General features: G+C 39.0%; 1 protein-coding gene across 2 annotated transcripts; it reads right to left on the bottom strand.

The window, feature by feature from the left end:
• Positions 1-311: 311 nt before the first annotated feature.
• FBXO30 (F-box protein 30) lies at positions 312-16,729 on the bottom strand. Of its 2 annotated transcripts, none has more exons than XM_068551174.1 (3): positions 8,918-10,874; positions 6,534-8,583; positions 312-2,738 (listed from the first exon to the last, which is right to left on the bottom strand). In XM_068551174.1, exons 2-3 carry the CDS (start codon positions 8,565-8,567, stop codon positions 2,535-2,537), a joined length of 2,238 nt encoding a protein of 745 aa, XP_068407275.1. In that variant the 5' UTR covers positions 8,568-8,583; positions 8,918-10,874; the 3' UTR covers positions 312-2,534. The 2 variants fall into 2 exon arrangements, with proteins under 2 accessions (XP_068407275.1, XP_068407274.1); XM_068551173.1 differs by lacking the exon at positions 8,918-10,874 and adding an exon at positions 16,606-16,729 and having other exon boundaries at positions 313-2,738.
• Between the last annotated feature and the right edge of the window lie 9,171 nt (positions 16,730-25,900).

Here is a 25,900-nt window from a genome sequence, read left to right as displayed (position 1 = left end):
TCAATATCCCTAGGTGGGACTACTTTCAAGAAGACACTGAAGGGGCAGAGAACGCTAACTGATGAGTTTTCTATATTAAAAAAAAAAATTAATGTTCACCAGTAAAACATGGGCGAGCAATGATAATCAACAAGCAACTCCTACAACATGCAGAAACAATACTACAGAAACAATATGACTGTGTTTGGAATTTGTCAATCAAGGATTAAAATTTTATTTAAATGTAAGTTTTTTCTTTTTAAGTTACTGAGCCATATAAAGGAAAATATTAATTTTATTAGAATTTGAACAAATGCACAAAGAAAACATTTTAACAAAATAGTATGGTGGCATAAACAAAAAAGAAAACAGCCAAAGACGTGTAAAAGAAATAAAAGGTAGAAAATGTTAAATATCTCATGATCCAGTGTGGAAACATGGAGTCTAAACTTAAAAAACAAGGATTTTAAAAAAGCACAACCATAAAACAAAAAGTTAATGTTTGTGCTATCCTAACCAGACACATTCTTCAGCAAAACTTTAAAAGGCAGAGTTATATTTTACAGTATTTGATATCTTATTTCTGACTGTTTATGCAATTCAAATCTCACAGTTGAAAAAGTTGGTTTAAGCACTAAGAAATAAGTATTCTTCTAATTAAAATGACAGGTGGGGCAAAACAATTGATTAGTCTTTAACGCTGTATTTTTCAACTGTAATAAGGCCTTGATCCAACCAAGTCTTAAAGCAATTCAGAATTCTTTTGTAATGCCCAAGGAACGCCTCTGCCCTGCCCGACTGCCATACATGGGAATCAAGAACCTAGTTAATAGAGCATTCTCAGGGACAAATGTAGGAAGAGAAGACAAAATAGTTTTCAAGTTTTTTTTAGCAAAGTAACTTGTAACCATTTCAGACGACCAAATGCCACAAGTTACCTAAATGATTTAAGTACAAGTCTCCATCTTTGCAATTTATTTCTTAACACTGATATATTCATTTTTCTAAACTGACAATATCAGGTTAATAACAGTATAAATCAATTTGAAAACTATAATAAAATACCTCAAGAATAGTTCTTTGAATATCTTTGTTATATTTTGGTTTTACACAAAGATGCAATTCTTAACTTTTTTGGTAGAGAAGTCTATGGAATATTAACCTGGAAATGTTTTAAAGAGACTGTCAACCAGGACAGGTTTCTGCATTTCATGATTGTCATCTTACAAAGATAGCAAATGTCACATTTTAAAATGTCTTAAAACAACATAATTGTGATTTTTATAAACATCAAAAGGCAAAAATTTTAAACACTTGTGATAAAAAGTTAAGCCCTTTGCATTCTGAATATCTGAAATTTATTCACGGAACATGCCCAATTCAAACTTAAAATGAGGTATACAGTCGTCTCTCAGTATCTGCAGAAGATTGGTTCCAGGACCCCGCTACGGTCCCAAAAGTTACAGATGTTCAAGTCTCTTATATAAAATGGCATAGTATTTGCACATAACCTACGCATACTTCCCATATACTGTAAATCATCCCTAGATTATTTATAGTACCTAATGCAATGTAAATTCTATGTAAATAATAGTAAAATAATGTAAGTGCCATATAAACAGTTGAAGATGAGTGGCAAATTCAAGTTTTGCTTTTTGAAATTTCATGGAATTTTTTTTTCAAATATTTTCCATCCTTTGGTTGAATCCATGGATATGGAACCTGCAGATATGAAGGGCCAACTGTATTTTCTTCTCTCCAAATACCAAATACCTAGCAAATATATAATACCATATACAGTTTCAAATTAAAGTAAATTCACAGGTTTTTTTTTGTTGATTTTGCTTTAACCTGTCACATAACACACTGCCATGAGTCTCTGGATGTGGCATCTAACCAAAAAAAGCTGCATATGGTCAACTCTCTGTATGAGAGTTGTAAATATGTAAGGCGAAAACATTTTTGTGGACTATTTTTAAAACATGATAAATGGCATTATCAACATTACTCATGATTTTAAATATTATGTATATATTAGAGATTATCGACATATCAACAATTATATAAGGGGAGCACTAGAAAATAAAAACTTTATAATGGTCTTATGCAGTGTTTAAGCAATTGAATGTTTTCTGAATCTGAAAAGCCTATGATGTAAAAATTAGAATCAAAGTTTTGATTTTTGAATGCATAGGTTATAACCCATAGAAAATGAGGAATAAATTGTTTGGTCAGGATCTTGTTAGTTTAAGAAGCAAAAAATTTAAGAACCAAAATATGCACACCACTAAAAATACTAATTCTGAAAATTATGTAGCTAAAAATTAAATCACCCTGTCCAGCAAGTTCCAAAAAATTCACACATTTCAAACATTAAGGCAACTTTTTTTCCAACTAAACAGTACTTTATAAAAATATAGGTCACTTCAAAACATTATATACATAGTGACAATGAATTTAGCTAGTTGTAATCTTTAATACATTAATAAAGTGTCACATATTACCAAGAAATTATACTAGGTGCTTGCATGTATGTGCAAGTGGAATTACAGTTTTTAAAGTACAGGTTTTAAAACTGAGCGAAGTGAACGTCCTTCTTTAGTGAGTTCTCGTGTCACACACATACACGGCAATGGGATTGCTTCCTCCCGTTTCTCTACAATATTGTAACTGCATTTCTTCAAGTGGTCAGCCATGCTTAGGATGTCAGCAAATTTCCATTCATTGACAGAACAAAATGCAGTACTGAATCGCCATACCTAGAAGAAAATTCTACTTCAGATTTAAACAAGTCAATTTACAAGAGTCAAAACATACTTCTTGCTCTAACTGCATACATTTCTAACTGTTAAGAGAAATATCTAATATAAAGTTTCAAGTAGTTAGCTACAAAACTGGAAGTAGTAATCCATTTGGATACAAATCTGTTTATCAAATATTTGTAAGATAAATCATTTCTATGACATTATAACTTCAATAAATATAACCAAAAAGAAAATAAAAGACAAAACTCAACATTGAAAATCACATCCAACCTGGCTTACTTATTAAGCAATTTTTATAAAATATTCAGAGCTACTTCCTAAAATAATGCATATTGTACACCAGTCTTTCATCCTATCCAAATGTCTATATATATATATAGACCTACCCATAGTCTGGAGATATTGACAGTACAAGTGTTATTTTTTTCTCCAAGTTTTTCTCCCATTCCTATTACACCATATGAAGTATACTAAAAAATACTCTAGAATATTGTGCCAAGGTACTTTTTCTTTTCATTATTTATAAGTAGTAAACGCACTTAGTAATAATGAGGAACACAAGTGCTTCAATTTGTTCAACATGTTTCTGGAAATTTTTATAGAGCTTTTTGTAAAATGAATCATTTTTTAATTCCATATCATTGTAAAATACATTTCTGGGAAAAATATTTACATGCCATCCCTGTTCTGGTAAAAATAAGAACTACTTTCCCTTTTGCCCACTCAGCAGCTCCAAGCCCTGAAGCACTGTCACCTTATAGGTCCAGCAATGACTGTGGTGGCCCCCTCTCATCTTTACAATTTGAAAATATAAAGTTACCTGAACATAGGTAACAAGCATGAATACAGCAAGACAGGCCTAGGCATCCTAGCTAAGCTAATCAACAAGCAAATGTCTAGAGAACCCTGAACCCATGGCAAACAGCAGATACTCTAGAAAGCAGCTGTGAATTTGAGAGAAGCCCTCAGCACTCATTACAGCTTCTCAGAAAAGAATGCTACGAATTCTGGGGTGGCCAGATGCCTTCAAATTCTGAACACAATTATTTTTCACCCAGCAATAGAATAGTTCAGCACATAAGGTACTTAATCGCTATACTTCTTAAGGTTATATCAATTACCCTGCATGGAGTCATTTCCCAGATGTCAGTGAAGGCCTGGAGAGTAGCTAACAATAGACATTATAGATTACAATTCCCCATAACCACAAAACTATACTAAGAATTGAGTTTTTGTTAAGCTTCACAGAATGAATTTGCTGAAAGATTCAATGGTGGCAGACAGCCTCCCTACTTCCACACAGTCAAAAGAGTCTGGTGAAGCAAACTCAGGAAAAAATGGACGGCTCCCATCTCCTGATGACAAGGTTTCTTAGTAATGGGCCAATTTTGCATCCAAGTATACATCAAGTATTTACTTAGTGCCTGCTATATGGGAGGTGCTATGCTAAGCAATTAATATTTTGGTTCCCAGAGAGTCTCACTTCTCAATGAACTTAGTCTAATGAAAGAAACTGACAATTCGTCAATGAATTTCCAAACAGCATGGTCAGTGCTTCAGTAGGGGTACATAGGGTAGGAGGTACATAATGGAACACCACAAGAACACAGAGCAGTGCACCTCCCTAAGGGCTTCAACGGGGTCGGAGTAGGCTTTCTTGACAATGTAAGATCTGAAGAGTAAGCAGGATATAGCGATGAGATGATGATCACAACCCCCAGAAATAGGTTTCCAGGGTCTGAATCCACCAACTGGACAAGTTACTTAACCTCTCTATACTTCAGTTTCTTCATCCATGAAATAGGGACAGTAGATTAAATACATTAACGAAAGTAAAGTACACACTGCCTAGAACATCTCAAGTGTTCAGATGTAGGTATCAGGGACAGTGTACTCAAACACCTTAAGGCAAGAAGAAAACATCAGACAACTGTAAATAAATTCCATGGTTGGAATATAAAGTGACAAAAGGAAACTGAAGAGGTAAGTGAGGACAAGATTATGAAAAGTCTTAAATGTTTCTTTAAGGAGTCTGCCTCTACCCCAGGGCAATGGACGGACATTTAAAAAGTTTTCAAGCACTACAGCATAAGAACTGTATTTAAGAAATTATTTATCACTCTACCTCTTCTATAGAGAATATGCTGGAGAGGGACTCAGTTGGAAACAGAAACCCAGTAAGGAAGAGGCTACTGTAGTAAACCAGGAGAGAACTACAGGCCGGACTAATTAGGGAAACCGCAGTAGAAACAGTAAGCAAACCTGAGAGGTATGAAGAAGGGAGACAACAGGACTTTGTGATTACCTGGATATGGAAATAAAGGGGGGGAAAAAAAGGGGTCAACCTTAACTCCCGAATTCCTAGTTTAGGCAGCTTCAGAGATGAAAATGCCATTTTCTGAGATTAAGAGGGGTAGAAAAGTGGAGTAGGTTGGACCTGTTGAGTTTGCTGAAGCTGTGACATAATCAAGTGCAGATGTCCAGTAGATGCTTGTATATAATGGACTGGAGTTCAGAGGAGAAAATGGCCAGGATATACACATGTAATTTGAATAAATGATGGCAATTTAAACTCCAAGAGTAGATGAGGTTTTCTGCAGCAATAAAATACCCAGAAAATATTTTACCTCATAGGTCAATACTAGTGGGCAAGGACAAAAACGGGCCATGCTCTGAGTGTCTCATCCCAAATGGCAGAGAGACACCAAATCATGTAGAAAATGAAAATACACACATACCCACATATATGCAGCAAGTATGAAATTTTCTACGTAAAATAATTAGTGTGCTCATTTACTGGTCAAAGCTTCAGGAGAACACAAAAGCAGATGCAGAATTCTGAAAAACTGGAGCAATAAGTGAAAAAAAGAGAAAACCTAAGGGTGGCAAAAACAAAGTAGCCAGAAATGTGAACCCTGTTCAACCAATGTGAAGTTTATCAAATTTTTTTCTACTTTATAAAATCAAAGTTTCATATTATAAATGTTCTAAAATGAAAAAACACCTTCAATCAAAGGTATCTGTAATGCCTTCTAGTTTCTATTGGATAGTACCTCAGACAGAAGCTGGCCAAAAGTAAGATATCACAGGAGGAAAATGGTAGAGCCAGGATTTGTTCCCAACCTCCAGCTCAAGCTTCCAATCTGCAACACTCCCTTGTACTGTACTAAACGCAGAGTCAACAATATCAAATCCTACTGCCCTTATCTCACCTCAGCCTAATACATTTCCACATCCATCCATTTACATTCTCTATACCCCAAATACTCCATTGGTCACTTACTAGTAGTAGATTTTTTTTCATGTCTCCTTATTTAAGTTCTACCTGTAATAACCAAGTTCTAAGAAAGAAATTGCTAAGAATGGACCAAAACTGCCAATTGCAAGCAGTAGAAAACCTTCTCCTTGCTTCCTCCTTTGTTCTATGGTGAAAATGTTTCAGACGGAGCCCAAATTAGAAGGTGGCTAACATGGACTCAAGCAAAGGGAGTTGTTACAGAAGAAGTAAACAGGTACAGAACCCCTCAACTGAAGAACTGGAAGTGGCCTCTGTCATATGACATTAGAATCTAGTTCTAGGATGTCTGCAGTAAATATGTGATTATGACTAACAATTCTAACTATTCTTGCTTTTATTATCATCATAAAAAAGTCTGTCATCATACTGAATTATTAAGTTTTAAGGACGGTCAATTTTGCAACAAGGTTAATTTTATTAATTCAGCAACAACATTATTAAGTGCCTATTATATGTCAAATAAGGGACTGATACAATTAAATTAAACCAACCTTTTCTTTTATCTGCCATGATGAATTTCCTTCTGGATACTTCCTTTTCCCCCACTGCAGTATGACCATTCCACGAGACTGAAGAAGACTGCCACACACATCCCTCATTAACTTGGATACACATGAGAGCTGGCATAAACTGAAGCCATCAAGAAAGCCTGCAATATGTTGCAGGACTTCAAAAGGAAGACTACTTAGATGGTCACTATGTAATCCCAACACACAGTTTCTAGCAGGCTCTACTAACACTGTAGATACAGATGGCTGAACTCCAAATGACCTCAAATGGCGGTCATGTATAATCTTTGCTCCTTGTGTTGATGGACAAAACCTACGCTGAGAATAGGTACAACCATAATATGCTAAAGGACACCTCTGTTCCATCCAGCCATTGAGTCCAGCATGAATGTCACCATGCACGTTCTTAAAATGGGATGAAAATTCTTTTCTTCTGAATAACTGCCCACAAACAAATGTAAACATTGGACGCTGCTTGGGTTGGTACCTAGCGACACATTCCAATACTAAATCCAGCCCAAGTGTCTGAAAAGGACTTGGATTTGAAAGCTGAGGGTTGGCATGATCACAAGCTGAAGCTGAAGCTATTTCCCCAACCATTGTATTTGTAGCTAATATGGCAGACGGAAGTGAAAAGGTCTGCGTCCCAAAGTCGATGTGATAAACATCAACCATGCGACTATCAGATATACCCCTCCCACCTGGAGAATCTCCTAGACAAAACAGTAATGCTGCTGTGATTAGATCTATTCCTTGGAGACCCATTGGATCTTCTACAACTTCCAAATCTGATGTATCTACTGCTTTATCTTCCTTTGGTTTAGACCAACACGAATTAGAAAGAAATTTGAATGAAGGAGGATGACTGAAAGATAAGACATCCACATTCCTTAAGTCCCCTAAGTCTACTTTTTTCCAACACAAGTCTTCATCATCATCTGGCATGAGGATATGCTGAACTGTGCCATTAGGCAAAGCATTAGATGGTATTACTTCCCTAACTTGTGCTGCTACTGAAAGTGAACTAGAAGGTTCCGAAGGGCCATCTGATGCTACACATTCTCTATTTGTTAAGTTACTTTGTTTTGAGTCACTATGTAAATTCTGATTCTGCTCAATGACCTGTGTACATATATTTTCCAAAGGAAAGCCATTACAAAGAGCAGAAGTGCCATAAGAACTGGCCTCCAAGTCACATAATAAATCACTTGAACCATTTTGTTCAGACTGGGCATTCTGACTTGTGTCATTATGGTCAATCCCACCTACTGCTCCTATCTCATCCTCATAAAGATGGTCCTGGTCTTTCAAGTTTCTGTTCTGTAAGCTTTCTCTGGCATTTTCTTCTTCTTTCATTTCATTTGCGGAAGCACACAGACTCGTACTTAACATGCCAACGTCTCTTGTGGCGGTATTCAGGATATCTAAAGCAACAGCCAAACTTCTGGTTGTTTCAACAGTAGCTTGATAAAGTGCACCATAAGAGTCTTCATCAACAGACACCAAACCATTAGTATGTGGTATTTCTGGGACACTTGATTTAACTGAGATCTGTTCTCTAGGTTCTGATACTTTATCAGTTGCTTTTGACATCATGGTGGCTACTTTGAGAGACTCTAAGAGCATCCTTTGGTCTTGAAGGGCCAAGGCCATATCTAATTGTGCCACTTCATCAACATCTCTGCTTAGATTTTCATATGATTTCCGGTCTGCATAACTAACTGGCCATCGGTTCCACTCCATAGTACAGCACACCACACTTGCAGGACACATTTCTAGATGTTCGGCAACTTTATTTCGAGCCATTGTAAATGGACATCCAAAGTCACTATTTAAGCAAGGCACTCGTTCCAATGGACATAAAAGTCGATGCTCATCAGCTTTACAAGAATGGAAAACTGCTCCACAAACCAATGGACAACCTATCAAGTCACAGGAGATCCCAGGCTCTGGTCTGGTCATACACCGTCTACTGACACAATTCACGCAGTGCGAGTGCTGCAGCTCCTCCTCCATAATGGCCAGTCCAGCTCTAGTTATTGAGATGGAAAAGAAATAAGAAGTTAGGCAAAAAGTGGTCGCTTTTTAAAAATTGTTTTAAGAAAAAAAATCAAATCATGAAGGTATATTGGCTTACATGAGGATGAAATATATAAAATAAACATTTAACAAGTTTATTTGACATATAATCAATCTATCTTGAAACAGCTTAAGCACTTCAATTCAAGAAGCAAGTCAAAAGTTCATTTTTATATACCATATAACAATCTGCCCAACAGGCCAAACATTTCAAACTATAATACTTAAATTCTAGTATATTGTGTAGTATATAAATTAATGCCAAAAACCAGTTAATGAATATTTACCTTTTAGATTTCAGAGAATGCTTTAGCTTTTACCTTTTTAATTTTAACTAAACTGATGATGATGTACCCCACAGTGCAGAGACCTCATCATATTCCTAAAAGAGAATAATCTGAATTTCATGAATATACTTAACTAAAACCTGATTAGATGTTTTCTTTAATATTCCCTCCAAATACATAAATTCATGTAAGATTTCATCTATTGACCTCTCTTTCTACCTATGCCTTAATAAATTCTACAACAAATAGAGAGTAAGCCTTAATTAAAACAAAGAGGGCATTTATCCAAAAAATATAAGTTCTAGCTCCACTTCTGTGGCAGTGGGCAAATCACTTACTTCTGAGGGCCACAGTTTCCATTCATTCATCCAACACCTATTTATTGTTTAACTGCCATGTACCAGACCCTGTGCTTGGTACGGCAACGTGAAGATTAGAAGACATGGTGCCTCCTCTCAAGGAGCCTCAGCAGGAGGTCAGAGATGAAAGTAAAATCATGTCACATTTTTATATGATCAATATGACAGAGAAAATCAGTATGGGTGGGGGGTAGAGAAGAATTCACAGTAGTCTTGAAAGATGAGAAGTCTTAAGTACAGGAGGGTAGGGTTAGAAAGGAAGAGAGGCATTCAATGCTGAAGTAACAGCACATGCAAATACAGAAAAGCAAGAATTCGCAAAACATGTTGAGGGAACCTCAAGTTTCCCAGTATTGCTGGATCACAAGGTGAAATGCAAAGCAGCTGTGAGAGATGAGGTGGGACAGGAATAAGAAAAGTTATGGAAAGTGTGTTATATGCTACTCTAAGGAGTTCAGACTTTAAGTAGTTAGAAACCACTGAGGATTTTAAGCAGAGAAATAGTATCCATAAAACAACATGAGAGGATTACAGATAACTAATGTTCTTTCCTGCTTTTAGCAAGAAAAATTTTATACAAAAAGAGAAAGTGTTGGCACAATGCACTGATTTACTTATAATTACTTAGCCTATTCAATGTCTTATTTCTATAATCTTCAACTTCTTTATTGGCTTGCTCCTATTAGCAGCAAAAACTTCAAAGACTATTTCATCTTTAAAAACATATATAATAAAGCAATATCCCCCTTTTGCTGTTTTTTTTTCCTATACGGTCAAGCTTTCAAAAGAAAAACAACAAACAAACCCTGTTAACTTCCCATATACTCTTCAGCCTTCTAATGTGGCTTTACTTTTACCACCGCTCATTAAAACTGCTCTATCAAGATCCTCAATGCTAAATCCAAAGGGCATTTTTTCCAGACATCTTCCTTAGCCATTATATCATTTTGTTGACTAATTCCTCCTTTCTGAACTACTATCTTTCTTTAGTTTTTATGGTCTCACGTTTCCCTGGTTTTCCCCCTACTCTTTGGTTATTCCTTAATCTTTTCTTCTAAAATATTACTCTTCTTCAGGGATCCATGTCACTTCTGGTTCATTCTATACATTCTCCCAGGGTGCTCTCAATTTCTCAAAAGCTTCAATTACCACTTATATGCTAAAAACTCATCTATACCTCCTGCCCAGATCCCTCTTCCAAACTTCAGGTCTCTACGGCTACTTATTTATTATATATCTCTACGTGTATATGGCACAGGCAACTCACCTCAAAATTTTCCAAATTAAATTAATAATAATTTTCTGGATAAGAAGCCGATTCTTAGCCTATTTTCTTCACTTTAGTGCATAAAAGCTTGCTAGTTCTCTCACATATTCTCTTCCATAAATTCTATCTTACTTCTAGGTGGCTAATGTAAACTAATTATTCCCCAAATTGCTATTTCTTTTTCCCCAGTCCAGGCTTGATTTTCCTCAAACTCAAACAGCAAAAGTCTATTATTGACAGAGCTTTGTTGATTAAGTAGAAAAGTTCTGAGTTGATATTATGGTGCAAACTGATGCCAGGGACAGAAAAAAACAAGGTACACATTTAACAACAAAACTACATTTTAAAACTGTGTTTAAAAATTACAAATGAGTTAAATACTTCTTAATGTTTATCCCTATAAATTTTAAAGCTAAAGACAGAACCTATAAATTGAAGATAGACATGCTAAAAAGGGTCAAAATAGAAGAAATGACAGACTAATGATGACATTTGTAAGTTAAGCAAAGAGAAACTTTAATAAGAATTAAGACAAATTTTACTGGGTGATCAGATTGTGAAAACGGCTGTAGCTTTCTTATTTTACAACAACTAGACTGAGTTCATCTCACGTGCTGAAGGTTATAAACGTGACTGTTACTAAGAGAGAAACCTAAAAACACAAGCAGTTCCAACAGAAGTGACCAAGGCTCTCAGAACTAGTAGGAACACCTTATGTTACATGCATATCACATGATCATACCAGGCAGAACACATCTCAAAACATCACTTAATTCAAAAGTGTTTAAAATAGCAACTGTTACAAACAACTGAGTTAAATGCAAAACAGCAACAACTTTGAAAGGTAAATAGAAGTAGAGGGCTCTCAAGATTCAAAATAAATACCCTCTTCCACACTATTCCCCCTCTGAATAAAAGAAATGACTAAAAAATAATAATAATAAAAATAAAAGCATCCACAGCAATGAGTCCACAACATTTATTATTTACTGAAGTAGACTTTAAGGAAAAGGGAACACTATGTACCTACTTTATCCTTCTTTGTAGAATCATGTCAATGTCACTTAGTCCTCATAACAACCCAGAGAAAACTGAGGTACAGAGAGGGTAAGTGACTTACCCAAGGTCATCTACCTAGTAAGTGGCAGAGCTAGGACTGAAATCTATATCTCATCAATACATATGGACGATAACAGATATGCTTACTTATAAAGTTTAAGAAAATAAGACAGCACTTCAGTAACTTGGTGATCCAGTTTTAAGATGGTATTTGAGGAATGGAGGTTACACAACTTCGCTTGTAGTTTATTCCAACACTTAATCACCCTTGTGGTCAAGAAAGTCTTTTTGGTCCTTTCTAATTATAATAGCACATTACTTTGCTTTGAACATAAGTGTTTTAAATTATTTTTAAAATAACTTACATTTATAATGCTCAGTATAAACATATGAAATAGTACAAATTTAACCATTCTCAAAACCGCTATACAAAGAAGGAATCAAGTTTTAAGTCCATTTTACAATTAAATATATTAAGAAATAAGTTTTTTTAAAATGCAGTAGACAATACCCAAAAAGTATTCTGGGGTACTGTTTCAGAATTTAAAAGTTCCAGATCCACCCTCTTTCAAGATCGCTATTATCAAATTAAATATGCCTCCAAAAAGTATTGCACAATTGCTCACAAATCCTATGAAACGGGTTTAAAATGTCAATCCCTGATTTATCAGCTGAACAGTGACACAGCACGTCCAGTAGAAAACTTGTTGCTAAAGCTGAGGCTTCAAGTTCAAGATGAGCTTAATTTAAAACTCCTCAGTACTTTTTTTTAAAAAAAACTCTCTTGAAAAAGAATCTTAACGTTCCAAATAACATATCTATTTACACTTAAAGTTGAATGACGGGAAAAAGTTTCATTAGACTAGAAAATACTGTAAAAGATTAAATGCTTTACAATAGTTTCAATTTTCTCTAACAGAAATTCTAGGCCAACTCATATAATCTGTGGCTGACAAGCAATCCATAAAAACAATTTAAGGCATGGCATTTTCACATACAATGAAAGGAGACTTTGTCATTTAAGGCTATTTCTAGACAGAAAGATATTGCCCTCAAAAAAGAATTCCTTTATTTTTCCAAATTCATTACAATACATAAGGCGATAAATAAATAAAGCACTGCAAATCAGCACGATTTTAAATATGCTAAATCAAGTCACCCAAATATTCAACACAGCTTGCTCAGGCTGTTCTTAATGTCTGCCTCTGCCTCCAAGAGACAGACAGACACTCACACACATACACACTCCTTTCCTTCCCCAACTGTTACCTCAAATCTTTATCAGCTTAAATGTCACTTTTCCACATACCCAAAGGCAAGGTATGGTATGGATTCCGTATTATACTTATGTGCTCATTACACACTGCATTTTTCCTTGGTAATACTAGTCATAACTTGAAGTAAATCATTACCCTGTTTAATAGCTATCTCCACGGGAAAACTATAAGCTCCACAAAGGAGACACCATCTCCGTCTCATTCATTCCTGTGTTCCCTGTATTCAAAACTGTGCCTCAATTAGAGCCTCACTTATCGAAAAAACATGAATAAATGAAATTATTATAATACAAGAAATAACCAGATGGATTCCAAAACAATTCTTGACTTCATGGAAAACTACATACTTCACAAAAAGATACTTTATAAATCTCGAATTAGTCAACCAGATTGAGTCAAAATTACCTCATTGTACCAGCTATAAAAAGTCAAAAGTACTCAAACATTTACTGAGTATCTAGGTGATATGTTCCAGGCATTTTATATGAAATAAGCTAAACTGTCCATCAAAAAAACAAATCAAAGGGAAAAGTAAATCAAGTAAAATTAATTTCAATATTCCATTGTTTTAAAATCTTAAAAAATAATAGTAATAAAAGGCACAAAAGGAAACATCTACCTGTATATTGTTGCACTATTTAAATTCCTTAATCAACCCTGCAGTCTCGTTACAGGTTACTGACTATAGAGGCATTAGATTCAAAAAGAAAAGCAGAGGTGGAGGTGTCTGCACGTGTGCAGCTGCCTGAGTACATACAGGGTGAGGAAAGGAAGCTCAGAAAAGGAAGTGGCGTCAGCCTACTTCCTTAATATTACAATTAATATGATATTAGATAAAAAAGAGTTCCACTGAGACAATAAAATGTTGCTTCAATGTAAGGCTGAAATGGAACTATAGACAGACTTGTTCAACTAGTTAACCATAATCACAAGTAGGTCTATGACTGAAACTTCATACTTAGCAATCACTTTTAATTCCTCCAGAGCAAGTCTCATCCTTCTTGTATAGTTGGAGGTGCTACTGCATAGTAAATACAAACATTTGCTGGCTGATTTACGGATCAGGTGCACTCAGTTTTAAAAACCATAATAAATCTACAACCTCAGTTGGACGTTTTATTTCATTGGTTTAAAAAAGGGGGGTGAGGTGCCTAGACAAGATTGAAAATCCAAGATCATTAAACTCCCAACTCAAAGCAGTGCCCTACTGCTGAGTCCAAAATGGCTAAATTGGTTACACTGTATACATTCTTTTATTAAATTTTGGTTCTGACTTTTTATTTACAGAATGATGACCTAATTACATGGAATTTTGTTTTCAACTTTTCACCCTTCCATTTATGATATAATCACAACATACCTCCTCCATTTCTAAATATGGACATGGGTAGCTTATTCCAAAGTGGAAGTCCTAACTATGTGCAATTGTTCTCCACTAAATAAGCAAACAAAGTTACTGCAGACTTACATCAGAAATTAAAATAACATATATTAATAAATATTTAATATTCATACCAGAAGCTATTTGAGCTGAGACTCAGATAAAAATAATCCACCCAAATGATGGAACTCAGCTTATTAAAAGGGGCAGCATGGCACAGGGGAATATGGGCTTCCAAGGAATCTCAGCTTTGTGACCTTGAGGCAATTACTGTGCTGTGAAAACAACCTCGTACTCCACAAAAGTCGGCTATAGTATGCGTGTGTCCAGTAAGATACAAACACGCATTCCTCAGCAAACGGACGCACCCCGCTTTACACAACCGCCCCATCCGCACGCACAAACCGTTACGTACAATCATTTTTACATCAGGTCATTTATACTTCAGAAGCTGATTAAAAGCAATCATATGAGGAACTACCTGATGCTAACATTACCCACTCTTAAGAAAAAGACATAATACCCTTTTTGTAAAAGATTTTCACAGACTGGGTTGTAATTAAGAGATGCTCATCTGTATTTAACTATCTAGCTATCTACAGTGTAAAAACCACCAGTCCAAGGTCAATCCCACCTATTTCATCAAAATAAGTTTGAAATTAAATAATATTTTATACAGCCTTTTGACTGAAGACTTTAATATTGATGAATTCTACAAATACAATGTCATTCCACAGCATGGTAGTCATGGTAACCTAGTTAAAAGATTTATCAAAAACCATATAGAATAGCATAAGGCTGATGCCATTAAAAGTCACATTTCAGTACTATATCAAACAGTAAACACATTAAAAAAGGCCTATTTTGGTGACCTTAAAGCACCTCTCTAACTATATACATTATCTCAAAATACGTATTATTTTTCTTCAACAGCATATTTTATTAGGACACTTTGTATATATTTTTTAAAGTCTCCAATGCTAACCATAGAGAAATACTGGATTGAAATTAAATACCCAGTACACTTGGAATGCATAAAAGTTTGCTATATCGGAAACTTCAGTTCTCTGATAACACTCACAAAACTCCACCCACTAACATTTCCAGAATCACACACCAAAAAAAGCTATGTCACCGCATTAAACTACCAGATAAAAACAAACTGACAATTTAAAAAGTTAGCAAAACACCATATTATCCCCAATTAAACTTCTGTAGTAAGAAACAGTGACTAAGCATAAAGAACAGTGATTCAGCGAAAACTGCATACTGAAAAACTGAACCCTTAGAAAAACCCTCATCTTACATTTTATGCTACTCTTTTCCCTTTTGCCCGTCAACAACTTTGGAAAAGCTTAATAAATATGAGCAAATGCAAAATTCTGTTAATTTACTAGGTCTCTAAACGACACAAAACTGTACTGAAATGCAGCAAATAGAAATGAAAAGCTAAGAAAGCTTGGGGTTTTGTATTTAAAGTTTTAAGTCAATCTACAGTGATACCAGCATGCCCATAAATAACTTCATCTTGGATCCCAGTCAAGAAAGTAATTTTGGAATAAAAGGTCAATTCCTTCCCAAGCATCTTTAATCCGAGACTTACGACATGGCTCAGAAAGAAAAACAAGACACAGGGAGAGGGGAATGGAGTACCAGAACCATGGTAAACAACACGCTGTTCTGTCTCTATTCTCTAAATACAGGTGTAAAAAACGTACTCAAAGGAGATTAAATTCAACGTGCACTCTATGGCCCCCTTCCAAGCAGTGCACTTCCACGACACAGGACACAAATAACTTGGAAATGGTCACACGCCTCAGATCTATAAAATCAGGATGTTTCTCTTTAATAGGGGCTGAGGCTAAGACTAAGATCCTCTCACTTCCATGAATGGAAAAGTTACCAACTTCACTCATCCCGGGGAGACAGTTGATGATGCCTCCCAGTCTTACTTTAACCCGTCTGTCCCCAAACAAAGCAAGTTTCTAAAGGGCAAAAGGAAAGAGAAGCCAGGTTTTCGAGGTTCCTGTGGCTCCCTAAGTTTAACTCCAGCTTCACCCCTCCCCAACACACAGACACGCGAGCCTGGGTGGCACGGGGGTCGGCCCTCGGGGCCTGGGTCGCCATTTGCTGGAGGCCTCCACGGCGGGCCGGGCAGCGGGCTGGGCGCGGACGCCCACGCCGCCGACTTCCTCTCGGCGCCCGGACGGGGCCGCGTTTACTCCGCCCCAGGCCCGGCCCGCCGGCCCCACGGCCGCCTGCGCCCCGGCCGCGGGCCTCGCACTGCCCGGCCACCGCCCCCGGCCCCGGCGCCGGCCTCCCGGGCAGGCCTCCCCGACACTCACCGGCCGGCCCGGCCGAACCGCGGCCCAGACCCTGGCTGCCGTGGCCGCCGTGCCCGGCTGCTCCCCGCTGTCCCGGCGCCGCTCCGCGCCCCACACCCCCGTGCAACCCGCCTCCTCCTCGCCTCTCTGCCCAGCCGGGCCGCCGCCTTTTCCCTCCCCCGTCTTCCTCCTCCTCCTCCTGCAGCTCCTCGGCCTGCTCTCCCGGTGGTGGTCCTCCCCACCCGCCCCACCCCGCCCAGCTCTGCCCCGCCCACCCGGCCGGGCCCCGGGGCCCGTGGCAAGCCGGGCGGAGACGCGCACGCCGAGCCCGAAGGAGACGCTCACGCCGAGCTCGGCGGGGACGCGCACGCCGCCCACCGACACTCCCCCGCCTCCCCGGAAGGGCCGTGACCGAGAGTCGGGTCCAGAGTAGTGTGGTCTCCGCGCCTCCCCGTAGGGGGTTCCCACCGGACCCCACGTGGCTCCTGCCCAGCAGGTCTACCAAATCCTGTTCGATTTTAGGATGCTGTATTCCTGAAAAGAATCCTAGACAACGTAGTTTTGGAAATGAGGAGAACAGGCCCAAGAAGAGTGACTTGTTTAACTCCCTAAATGGTAGGAGAAGTAGCCCAAATCCCTTAACTCTGGGTGCATCGGTCTTCCCATTAGGTCACATTTAGGAAAAAACGGGGCAGCTGTCCTTGAATCTTTGATGATCAGGCCTTCCTGCCGGCTTACCAAAAGTTCCCTAGTCCTGTGACTTAGTGCCCGGATTCTTGTAGGTTCTACCTGTCCTGCGACCGAGCTCAGCCCAACAGGATTCAGGCGTCGCGAATCTCTTCTGGAGCCCTGGCAGGGCAGCCCACCAAGGTCTGCTTCTGTGAGGGACTGTAATCCTCCACACAGACCACAGCAGGGAGGTTGTCTACGTGGGAAAGACAACGCGATCTAGCGGAAAGGTGGCTTGAAGCTGATTTTGCAGGATATTTTACGAAAGGATTGAAGAAATGTCACAGGGCCATATCAAAGAATTGGGGTCCACTTCCCCGCTACTACTACCACGCCTTGGTCCAAGGCCAAGGGACAGAAGGGACAGTGATTCCAAGTGCTGGGAACAGGTGTCCCTCACCCCCTCACCTCTACCCCCGTGTCCGTCCCGTGGACTCCTGCCCAGTTCTAAGGCAAGAAAAGGATAAAGGGAAGACGGCTGTAATCCTGCCCTTGCCGACGGGGGCAGAGGCAGGAAAACACTGTTCTGTAATCCTTTGTGTGACTAGGTTTTTACCCACGACCGGTGTGTCTTGGAAAAGAGATCACACATGATTTGTCATGATGAGAAATGGCTCTCAGACATTTAGATTTTAAAGAACTTTTTTTTTTTTTTAAGCTGGAAGAAGAACTTAGATTACTAGTTTTGAATTGTGCTAAAAAAAGACAGTAAAGATTGTACCAGTGGTATTAGTGCCTCATTTCCTAAATGAAAGGAGATTGTAACACCAATTATTAAGCAAGGACATAATCACCCAGTAAAGGTTAGTTCTTTAAATGAATAAATTGAGCTTTTTGAAAAATTCAGTCTATTTTTCTTATTTTGCCTAATTTGGCTGCAGATGGGCCGTGGTCCTTAGTCCCGAGTTTGAGAGCCACTGTCCAGAGAACTAGAAAGAACAGATAGTGAAGCAGGCAGATGACCCTGCAGGAGAAGATGGGGGTTCCAGCTGCTACACTTGTCCTCCTTTGTTCACTGGCCTAGATTGAGTCACACGTCTGCCCTGTGCCTTAGCCGTCCTCCTATCAAATGAAGGGGCTAGCATAGATGACCTCTGAAGCCCTTTCCAGCTTTAAAATCTCTTGATTCCATGTTTATACTTACTGAAATCTGGGGCTTTCCCCTTTACTAAGTCACCTAGCTGACACGGGATCACCCCCCCACTCCCTCAAGCTGAGTCATTTAGGCTGTAAACCTCACGGTCTTCTTGGCCCCCTCCATCTCAATAATTTCCTGTGTCCAGATAATTAAAAAAAAAATCTTTCTTCCTGTCCTGTCCATTTATTCCTGTTACCATCCTAGGCAAGTTTGGACTTCTGCTGGTGCCGAACCAGTCCCTCCTCCAGTGCGTCCCACTTCAAACCCACCACCAACATCATTCTTCCTAAGACATCCATTTCATCTTGTCATTTCTGTATTCAGATATCTATGATGGCTATCTAATGCTCATGGGGTAAAGTCTCAACTCCTGTCTTCCATTGCTCGAAGTAAATCTCTCATTCTAGCTTGATTAGTTTCCATGTTTTCTCCATCAGACACTGTACACCGTCCAATTCCAAGTCATCTGTGCTCGTGTAATAATAATGCCTGAACTTCCTCCCTCTTAACTATGCAGCTCTAATCCCATGTCCTCTGTGAGGGGCTTCTGTAGCACATACTACCTATTTTCAGCACTTTGACCTGTGCTTCATGCCACTGTTACCTGCTTCACAAATGTATGTCAGCTTACAGATATCTCCAGACCCACGGAAGCATGTTTTGCATTATTTTTGTATCTCCCCTCAGTATCTAGCATACCTCCTGTATAATGTAGATGCTTAATGATTATTTGTCACTTCCAAAACAAATAAATGTATGCTTCTCTCATTTCATCCTATCCCCATTTTCGCTTTCTGTCCTATGTTCTAACTCCTCAGAGACTCTTCTCTTGGTAACTTTTAAGAAAATGTGTCTTAAAGTTTAGTGACAAGCAGAAAGAATGCCAGCAATCACAAATTTCCTCAAATATGCTCTGTTCTCTACTATGCATGTATTTGACATGGACTTCCAGAACAAAGCTATCATCTGTGTGGCTTAACCACGGAGAGAAGTGACAGCAACCCTGGCAATTTAAAGTAAAAAAAGAAGAAAGAGCAGTATTAGGTTTGACCTACCAACTGCCCTAAAAAAGGAGGGCCTTGCATCTCCTCAAATCACACTCTGCAGACCATCTCTCACAGGCTTAGCTCCTAGTGGCTTTTTTTAGAGGCCATTTTCAAGCTGGAGAAGGTGTAAAAACCATAAGAATAAAAATAACACCAGAAATATAAGTACAAAGCCTAGACACCGGACTAGACTGTAAGAGAGAGAAGTTGTCAGAGAATGCAAATTCAGTTGATAAAGCAAATTCAACAAGCAGACAAATTGCTCTTCCCTTTTTTCAATGTCAGGCAAATAGCATCACCGTTAAAGTAGGTTTTCTTTCCCAATTAGACTGGCCTGCACTCAGGTAACCCAGGGACCAAAGCAACAGACAAGTTAGGACTAAAGTTTGTCATGTGCTAATTAAAGAAAGCACCCTTGGCCTGAGACAAGTGTGAGAGGATGGAGCCTGATTTGCAGCTGTGAAATCATGGGACAATCGGAGTTACCAGCTGGGGCTGTGGTGGGGAATACCATTCCTTTTCTATGACGTGCTCCTAAGGAATTATAAAAGAGAAAGAGCCAATCTGAATCACCTAATTGCCAGAATTTAGAATCTAATAGCTATAATTATATTTCCTATATAGTTTATTTGAAGTATGGAGAATATGACAAATAACATACAATTATATGGTAATTTAGAAACAGCTTGCCAAGGATAATGTTCATAACCCCAAATCAACCTTGCAGTTTTATATAAATAATCAAGGGAATTTGAACCAAGGCAGCTTGGAATTTTGGAACAAGTAGAAGACCCAGGTATTGTTCCTGTACACCAGAGACTTGCTATGGGACGTTGTTGGTATTATCAATCATGTAAATTTCAATGTTTTGCAATTTGAGCTATTATAACTGACCTATTAATATAGCTCCTAGCATACAGATTATATGTCCACTGACCAAATAAAGGAACAAGTGAACAATTCTATTTCCCAAAAGGCTGTGGAGTACCTCTAAGGTGTTGCATTTATATTTCAGGTGGAACTAGTTTGTGCATGAGCAGATAAGCAGGTAGCCCTCTCTCAGGTGATGTTGTCATATCAATTGTCTACAAATATATATGTGACTTTGTTAAGCTGACAACACATCTTGGGGGTGATATTTAATTTCTATGTATAAATCTCACATTATTCAAAGAAATTTGATATAGATTAGATATATGGGAGAAACCACTTTTAATCTATGCCATAAATGGGCTAACTATTCAGTGGTCAGGCCTACTGTGCTCTCTATTCAATTGCAATGGTAGTAAAGTCAAATGCCTACAGCCAAATGGCATGCTAGTAACAGGAAGTGGGCTCAAAGGGAGTTGTTGGAATCAGACAAGCACACTGTTACTAAGCTGTTACTTAGCTCTAGTCAATAGTTGCTGCAACCTGAAAATGAAGGAAATAGGGTTACCACATCTTCTGATTATTTTTTTAAAGCTCCTGGAAATCTAGATAATTGGGTTAAAGTCACGTAGTGTTTTAAAGTCACATAGTGTTTTCATGTTTTTTGAAAACTTGTATGGGAAAAAAATCAACAACCACAAAAAAAGCCTCCATCTTCAGCAACTCTTATTTTAGTGACTCATCCAAAAGGTGATGAAAGAACTACATACTTGTTTCTATGTGTAGCGTAATTTCCAAACCATTTGAGTCTCACTTTCCTTTGGCTCTAGGTTTCCTGTACTCAAAAGCTGACTTATTGTCTCTTAGTTGTTAATTCTTGGGTAAGTGCTATAGATTGAATGTTTATGTCCCCCACCCAAATTCACATACTGAAACCTAATCCCCAAGGTGATGGTATTAGGTGTTAGGGCCTTTAAAATGTGATTGTCATGAAGGCAGAACTCTCATAAATGAAGTTAGTGTTCTAAAAGAATCTCTACAGCAGTCTCCTCACCCCTTCCACCAAGTGAGGGTACAGTGAAGTGGGCTCTCACCAGACACTGAATCTGCCGGTGCCATGATTTTGCCACTTTCCAGCCTCCAGAACCATGAGAAATAAACGTCTCACTTAGTCTGTGGTATTTTGTTATAGCAGCCCCAAAGGGCTAAGAGAGTAAGTTACTTAACCTCTCTGTATGTGGCATACAGACTCTAAGATGACCCCCAATGACTCATGTCTCCTAGTATGGACACTTTTGTGTAACCTTCCCATGAGTGTGGGCAGGAGCTGCGACTTGCTTCTAACCAATGGAATATGTCAAAGGGGTTGGGCTATCACATCCACAATTAGGTTACAAAAGATTGTGACTTTTGTCCTGTTGGCAGACTGTCTCCCTCGCTGGCTTTGATGAAACAATTCATCCTGTTGGGGAGGCTCACGTGGCATGGAATTGAGCATATCCACTGGACAACAGTCAGCTAGGAACTGAGGCCCTCAATTCAATGTCCCAAAGGAACTGAATCTTACCAATGACTATGTACAGGAGATCAGAAGCAGATCCTTTCCCAGTCAGGCCTTCAGGTGAGACCTAAGCCTTAGCCAACACCTTGATTGCAGCCATATGAGAGACCTTGAAGCAGAGGCACCACTAAGCCATGCACTGACCCATAGGAAACGTGACATAGTATTTATTGTTTTAAGCCACTAAGTTTGTGGTCAATTGTTGTGTAGCAGTAGATGACTAATATACTACACCTTACTTTTCCCATCTTTAAAATGGGAAAGATAATAGCACTGCCCAGCCCTACCCGCAACATAGTCTATTGTGAGGCTTAAATGGGTTCACCATGTAAAGTGCTTAGAACAATGCCTGGCACATATGAGCAATTGGTAATGGCAGGCATCTTTTCCTTAGGCAGATTCTAGAGGTGAAGTCAGGCATCTTAGCCAGGAAGGTATAGTAGCAGAAGCTGAAAGAGCTGTTTCTGTACTGCTTCAAGCCCAAGTGACAAATTGTGACATCGTGTTGGGCAGAGGAAAATTCATTCCCACCTGTGTACAACCATGGGGAAACTACCGAAGAGCCTGACAGAGCGACAGGGCTACCTATGGAAACCGGGGGGTAGGGGGGCCATGTCCTCACGGAGGGCACTGGGCATTGAAGAAGAACCAGTGCAGAAGATCATCAGTGGATTTATTCTTGAGCACATGTGACAAACTCCCTTGGAAAACCCAGAAGCAACTGAGCCAGCCTATGAGATAAGCCTGTGAAGGGTGGCGAGTCCTACCATCAAGATTTATAGCTGAATCCTTCTAGTAAAACCTTGGAGTACCAATCCAAATGATCTAGAGGCACGGTCTGTTGTCTATATTGCTTATTCTCCCAGAACCTAGGGGATTATGATACAGATGATGTTAAATAAATGTGTGCTAAATGACATTTGTGTTACCCCAATAGTAGTAAATTGTTATTATTCGGTACTTTGAGATGGCAGAACAATTTTCACAGCCTGACCTTAAACACTGACAATGAAGGAAAGAGGATGCATAATGACATTAGGCTAGACCCTCACCTGCCCACAGCTACCTGGGCATATTTCTTGGAGCAGAGGCAAGCTGGTCCTCAGGATCAATGGATTATTTTCCACTCCAGTGAAATATCTGAAATGACTACGCCAGTTAATTTATCTTGCTAAGACAGAACATTTCCTGAATAAATAAATTAACCAGGATTACTTCCATTTCTCTTTAGGTAGACAAACAATTCAGAATGTGTTCAGAATATAGAAGATGAGGCTGGAGGGAAGATGTGTGTAAGCAAATCAATAAGTGTGAGTTGATACTAGTGATCACTCAAGTAGGTCAGCAGGAAAGTAGGAAAGACTTGCAATAGGAAAAGTTCTATCACATAAGTATTGAAAGATAAAATGTAGACTTAGGGGAGTTTTCCCAGTAAAAGAAGAGTTAGATGTCTTTCAGAGTGTAGATGAGAGAACAGTAAGACCTAGAAAGCAAGAGTGGGCCTTTCTAATTCTCTCTTCAAGAACTCAAAGGATTAAAGGGTAAGAGTCTTCTCCATTCCTATCAGCTTACAAAGCTGAAGCTAGTGTCTGGCAAATGGCCTCTTGATTCCTCTCTGGACTGACTCTCCTTTGAAGAAAACAAGATTCTAGCAGAGAATGTGTCTTCTTGTCTTCTTCAAGGTTGGGAAGTCTGAGGTCTACACAGCTGTGTGAAAGACAAGTCCTCTGGGTGGGACACCAGGTTATCAATGTGTTTCTTTCTTGACTATGAGGTCTTCTAGAATCACTTATTAAAAGATAAGTAACCCTGGACTAGGCAGTACTTTATTTAGAAGGATTATTGACAGTTGAAGGTCTGAAAAAGAAGGTCTGAAACATGGAACTAGGAGAGTCTCAGGGTCTCAGGATGGTGAAAGGATTTAAAAGGAGAGGTGGAAGCCTCCAAATTTAGCTCTGAAAGTTTATATCTATAACATATCTGTTTCACCTATGGACTCTGGTGAGAGGTTAAATCTTTCACCCAACAATCCCAAGCCTAGGTCTGCATCTGTTTCTTTTTTTCATATGAATTGCACATTAAGTTATGGTATAATCAGAACCGCATAGGGTACAATTCTGACATCCTCCTCCTAAATTTTCCTTGACGTTGCTGGGCAAGTCTTGTTCCATGTAGAAGTTTTATTGAGTTTCTGGACACAAAGGAAGAACTCAAGTGAATTACCCTTGATATCCTTCTCATGGAAATCCTGGAACTAGCTTCACTGGCATTTTATGTTCCCCAAGGCATTATGGATTTTCATATCACCCATATTTTGTAAGTAGAAAGGACAGTAAAATCAATTTGTGAGCCAGGACCCGAGTCTAGGACCTGACTACCACACACTGTGATTTAATTAACAAGATGTTGAAAACAAACACACATAAAAAATTAAATTAACCCTAAATTGACTTGCAGTTCATTTATCAGAAGCTTAATTTCATTTCCAACCTGAAATGGAAAGATCTAGAGCAAGTCCACATAGGTCATTCATTAAAGCCTATATCACCACAACTCAGATGCCTCATCATCTTTTGGAGGTGCCTAATCTGTGTCCAGAGTTAAACTAGCCACGCCCCGATTCTGCTTGCCCGCTGCTCCGCATATCTTACGCAGAGAAACATGACAAACAGTATACGCTTCTATCTCTTCCCTTCCTAGTGAGGTCACGCAATAATGTCCCTTGGAGAAACAGAACTTACTGATGTCTCAGCACTAGAATAACTTTCAGTTGCTTCCCACACTTGATTAAATGCTTTCAGTGTTTGTTAAAGAACATAAACGTGAAATAGAGGAAAGCAGGCTTTGGAAAGAGACAGAAGGAAAATACAGTTTACCATGGAACAACATGGGTTGGAATTGCGTGGGTCCACTTGTACACAGATTTCTTTCAATAAATACAGTGCTACAGGATCTGGGGTTGTTTTAATCCAACGCGGATGTGAAACCGTGGATGCAGCAGGCCGACTCTGCGATTTGAGCATCCTCGCATTTTGGTATCCACAGAGGGTCCTGGAAGCGTTCCCGCATGGATACCAAGGGACAGCTGTAGTACTTTTCAGGGCTGGCCATAATGCAAAGTGCATCAAAGTAAATGCACCTGATCTAATTGTTGTACAAGCTTATAGTTAAGAGGGCCCTGGCTTGGCATAATATAAACAGCAACATTAAAGCATCCTTGAGTTTGACCTAGATGTCTAAGAAGATATGGACCTCAGGATCAGGGATGGGAGCGGGTGGATGGTAAAAGAATTGGCTGAAGAGGGAACTGGTCAAGAAAGTCTTCTTTATTCCCTATGGGTCTCTGAGGCACAGGCAAACCTGGAAATATCCACAGTAACTTCCAGCCTCAGCCAGACTTTGGTTCATTCAGAGCCGGTGCCCTGAGCCAGAAGGGATGGGACTGGCCCACACACTGGGTCAGGAAAAATATCCTTACCTTCACCGTCTGCTCTTGCTTCCTCCCTCGAAGTCCTGACTTAGACACCATTGTTTTGCTCTGCTTTTTTCACCAGCAGAGACAAGTCTTTCCCCCCGAAAAAGTCAGGTGAATCCACCTTGATAAGTACAATTAAACGAAGCTAATTTTAAGTGAAGAGCACCTTACATTTGTATAATACATTTTAAATTATTTCAAACTGTTTTTATGACCAATTGTTGTAACTTCACTATCAATCTCATGAGTAACTCAAGTTGTCCCTACTTAGCATTTGGGGAAATAGGGACAAACAGCGTTCAATCGAGCTCGATCTCCAGGTCTCACAGCACAGAACCACAGAACAGAAAGTAGAGCTGGGGTCTGCTGATTCTGTATTTGCCCTCTTCCAGGAACAAGACAAGCAAATAAGTTGGACCTTGAGATAATTAACCCATCATTTTATAAATGAAGACACTAAATGCAGACACTGAATTCTTGTCCAAGGTCATGGTGTT

Source organism: Eschrichtius robustus, chromosome 9, assembly GCF_028021215.1.
Source record: "Eschrichtius robustus isolate mEscRob2 chromosome 9, mEscRob2.pri, whole genome shotgun sequence".
NCBI classification, from domain to species: domain Eukaryota; kingdom Metazoa; phylum Chordata; class Mammalia; order Artiodactyla; family Eschrichtiidae; genus Eschrichtius; species Eschrichtius robustus.
The sequence above is the reverse complement of the archived record's forward strand: the minus strand, read 5'-3'. Positions and strand labels throughout refer to the sequence as shown.

What these genes read in the sequence shown, in the direction of transcription:
- FBXO30 (XM_068551173.1), bottom strand. Translation starts at nt 8,567, where the DNA reads ATGGAGGAGGAGCTGCAGCACTCGCACTGCGTGAATTGTGTCAGTAGA. An exon ending in CATGGCAGATAAAAGAAAAG is followed by an intron (nt 2,739 to 6,533) that starts GTTGGTTTAATT and finishes ATTTTCTTCTAG; the next exon opens with GTATGGCGATTCAGTACTGC.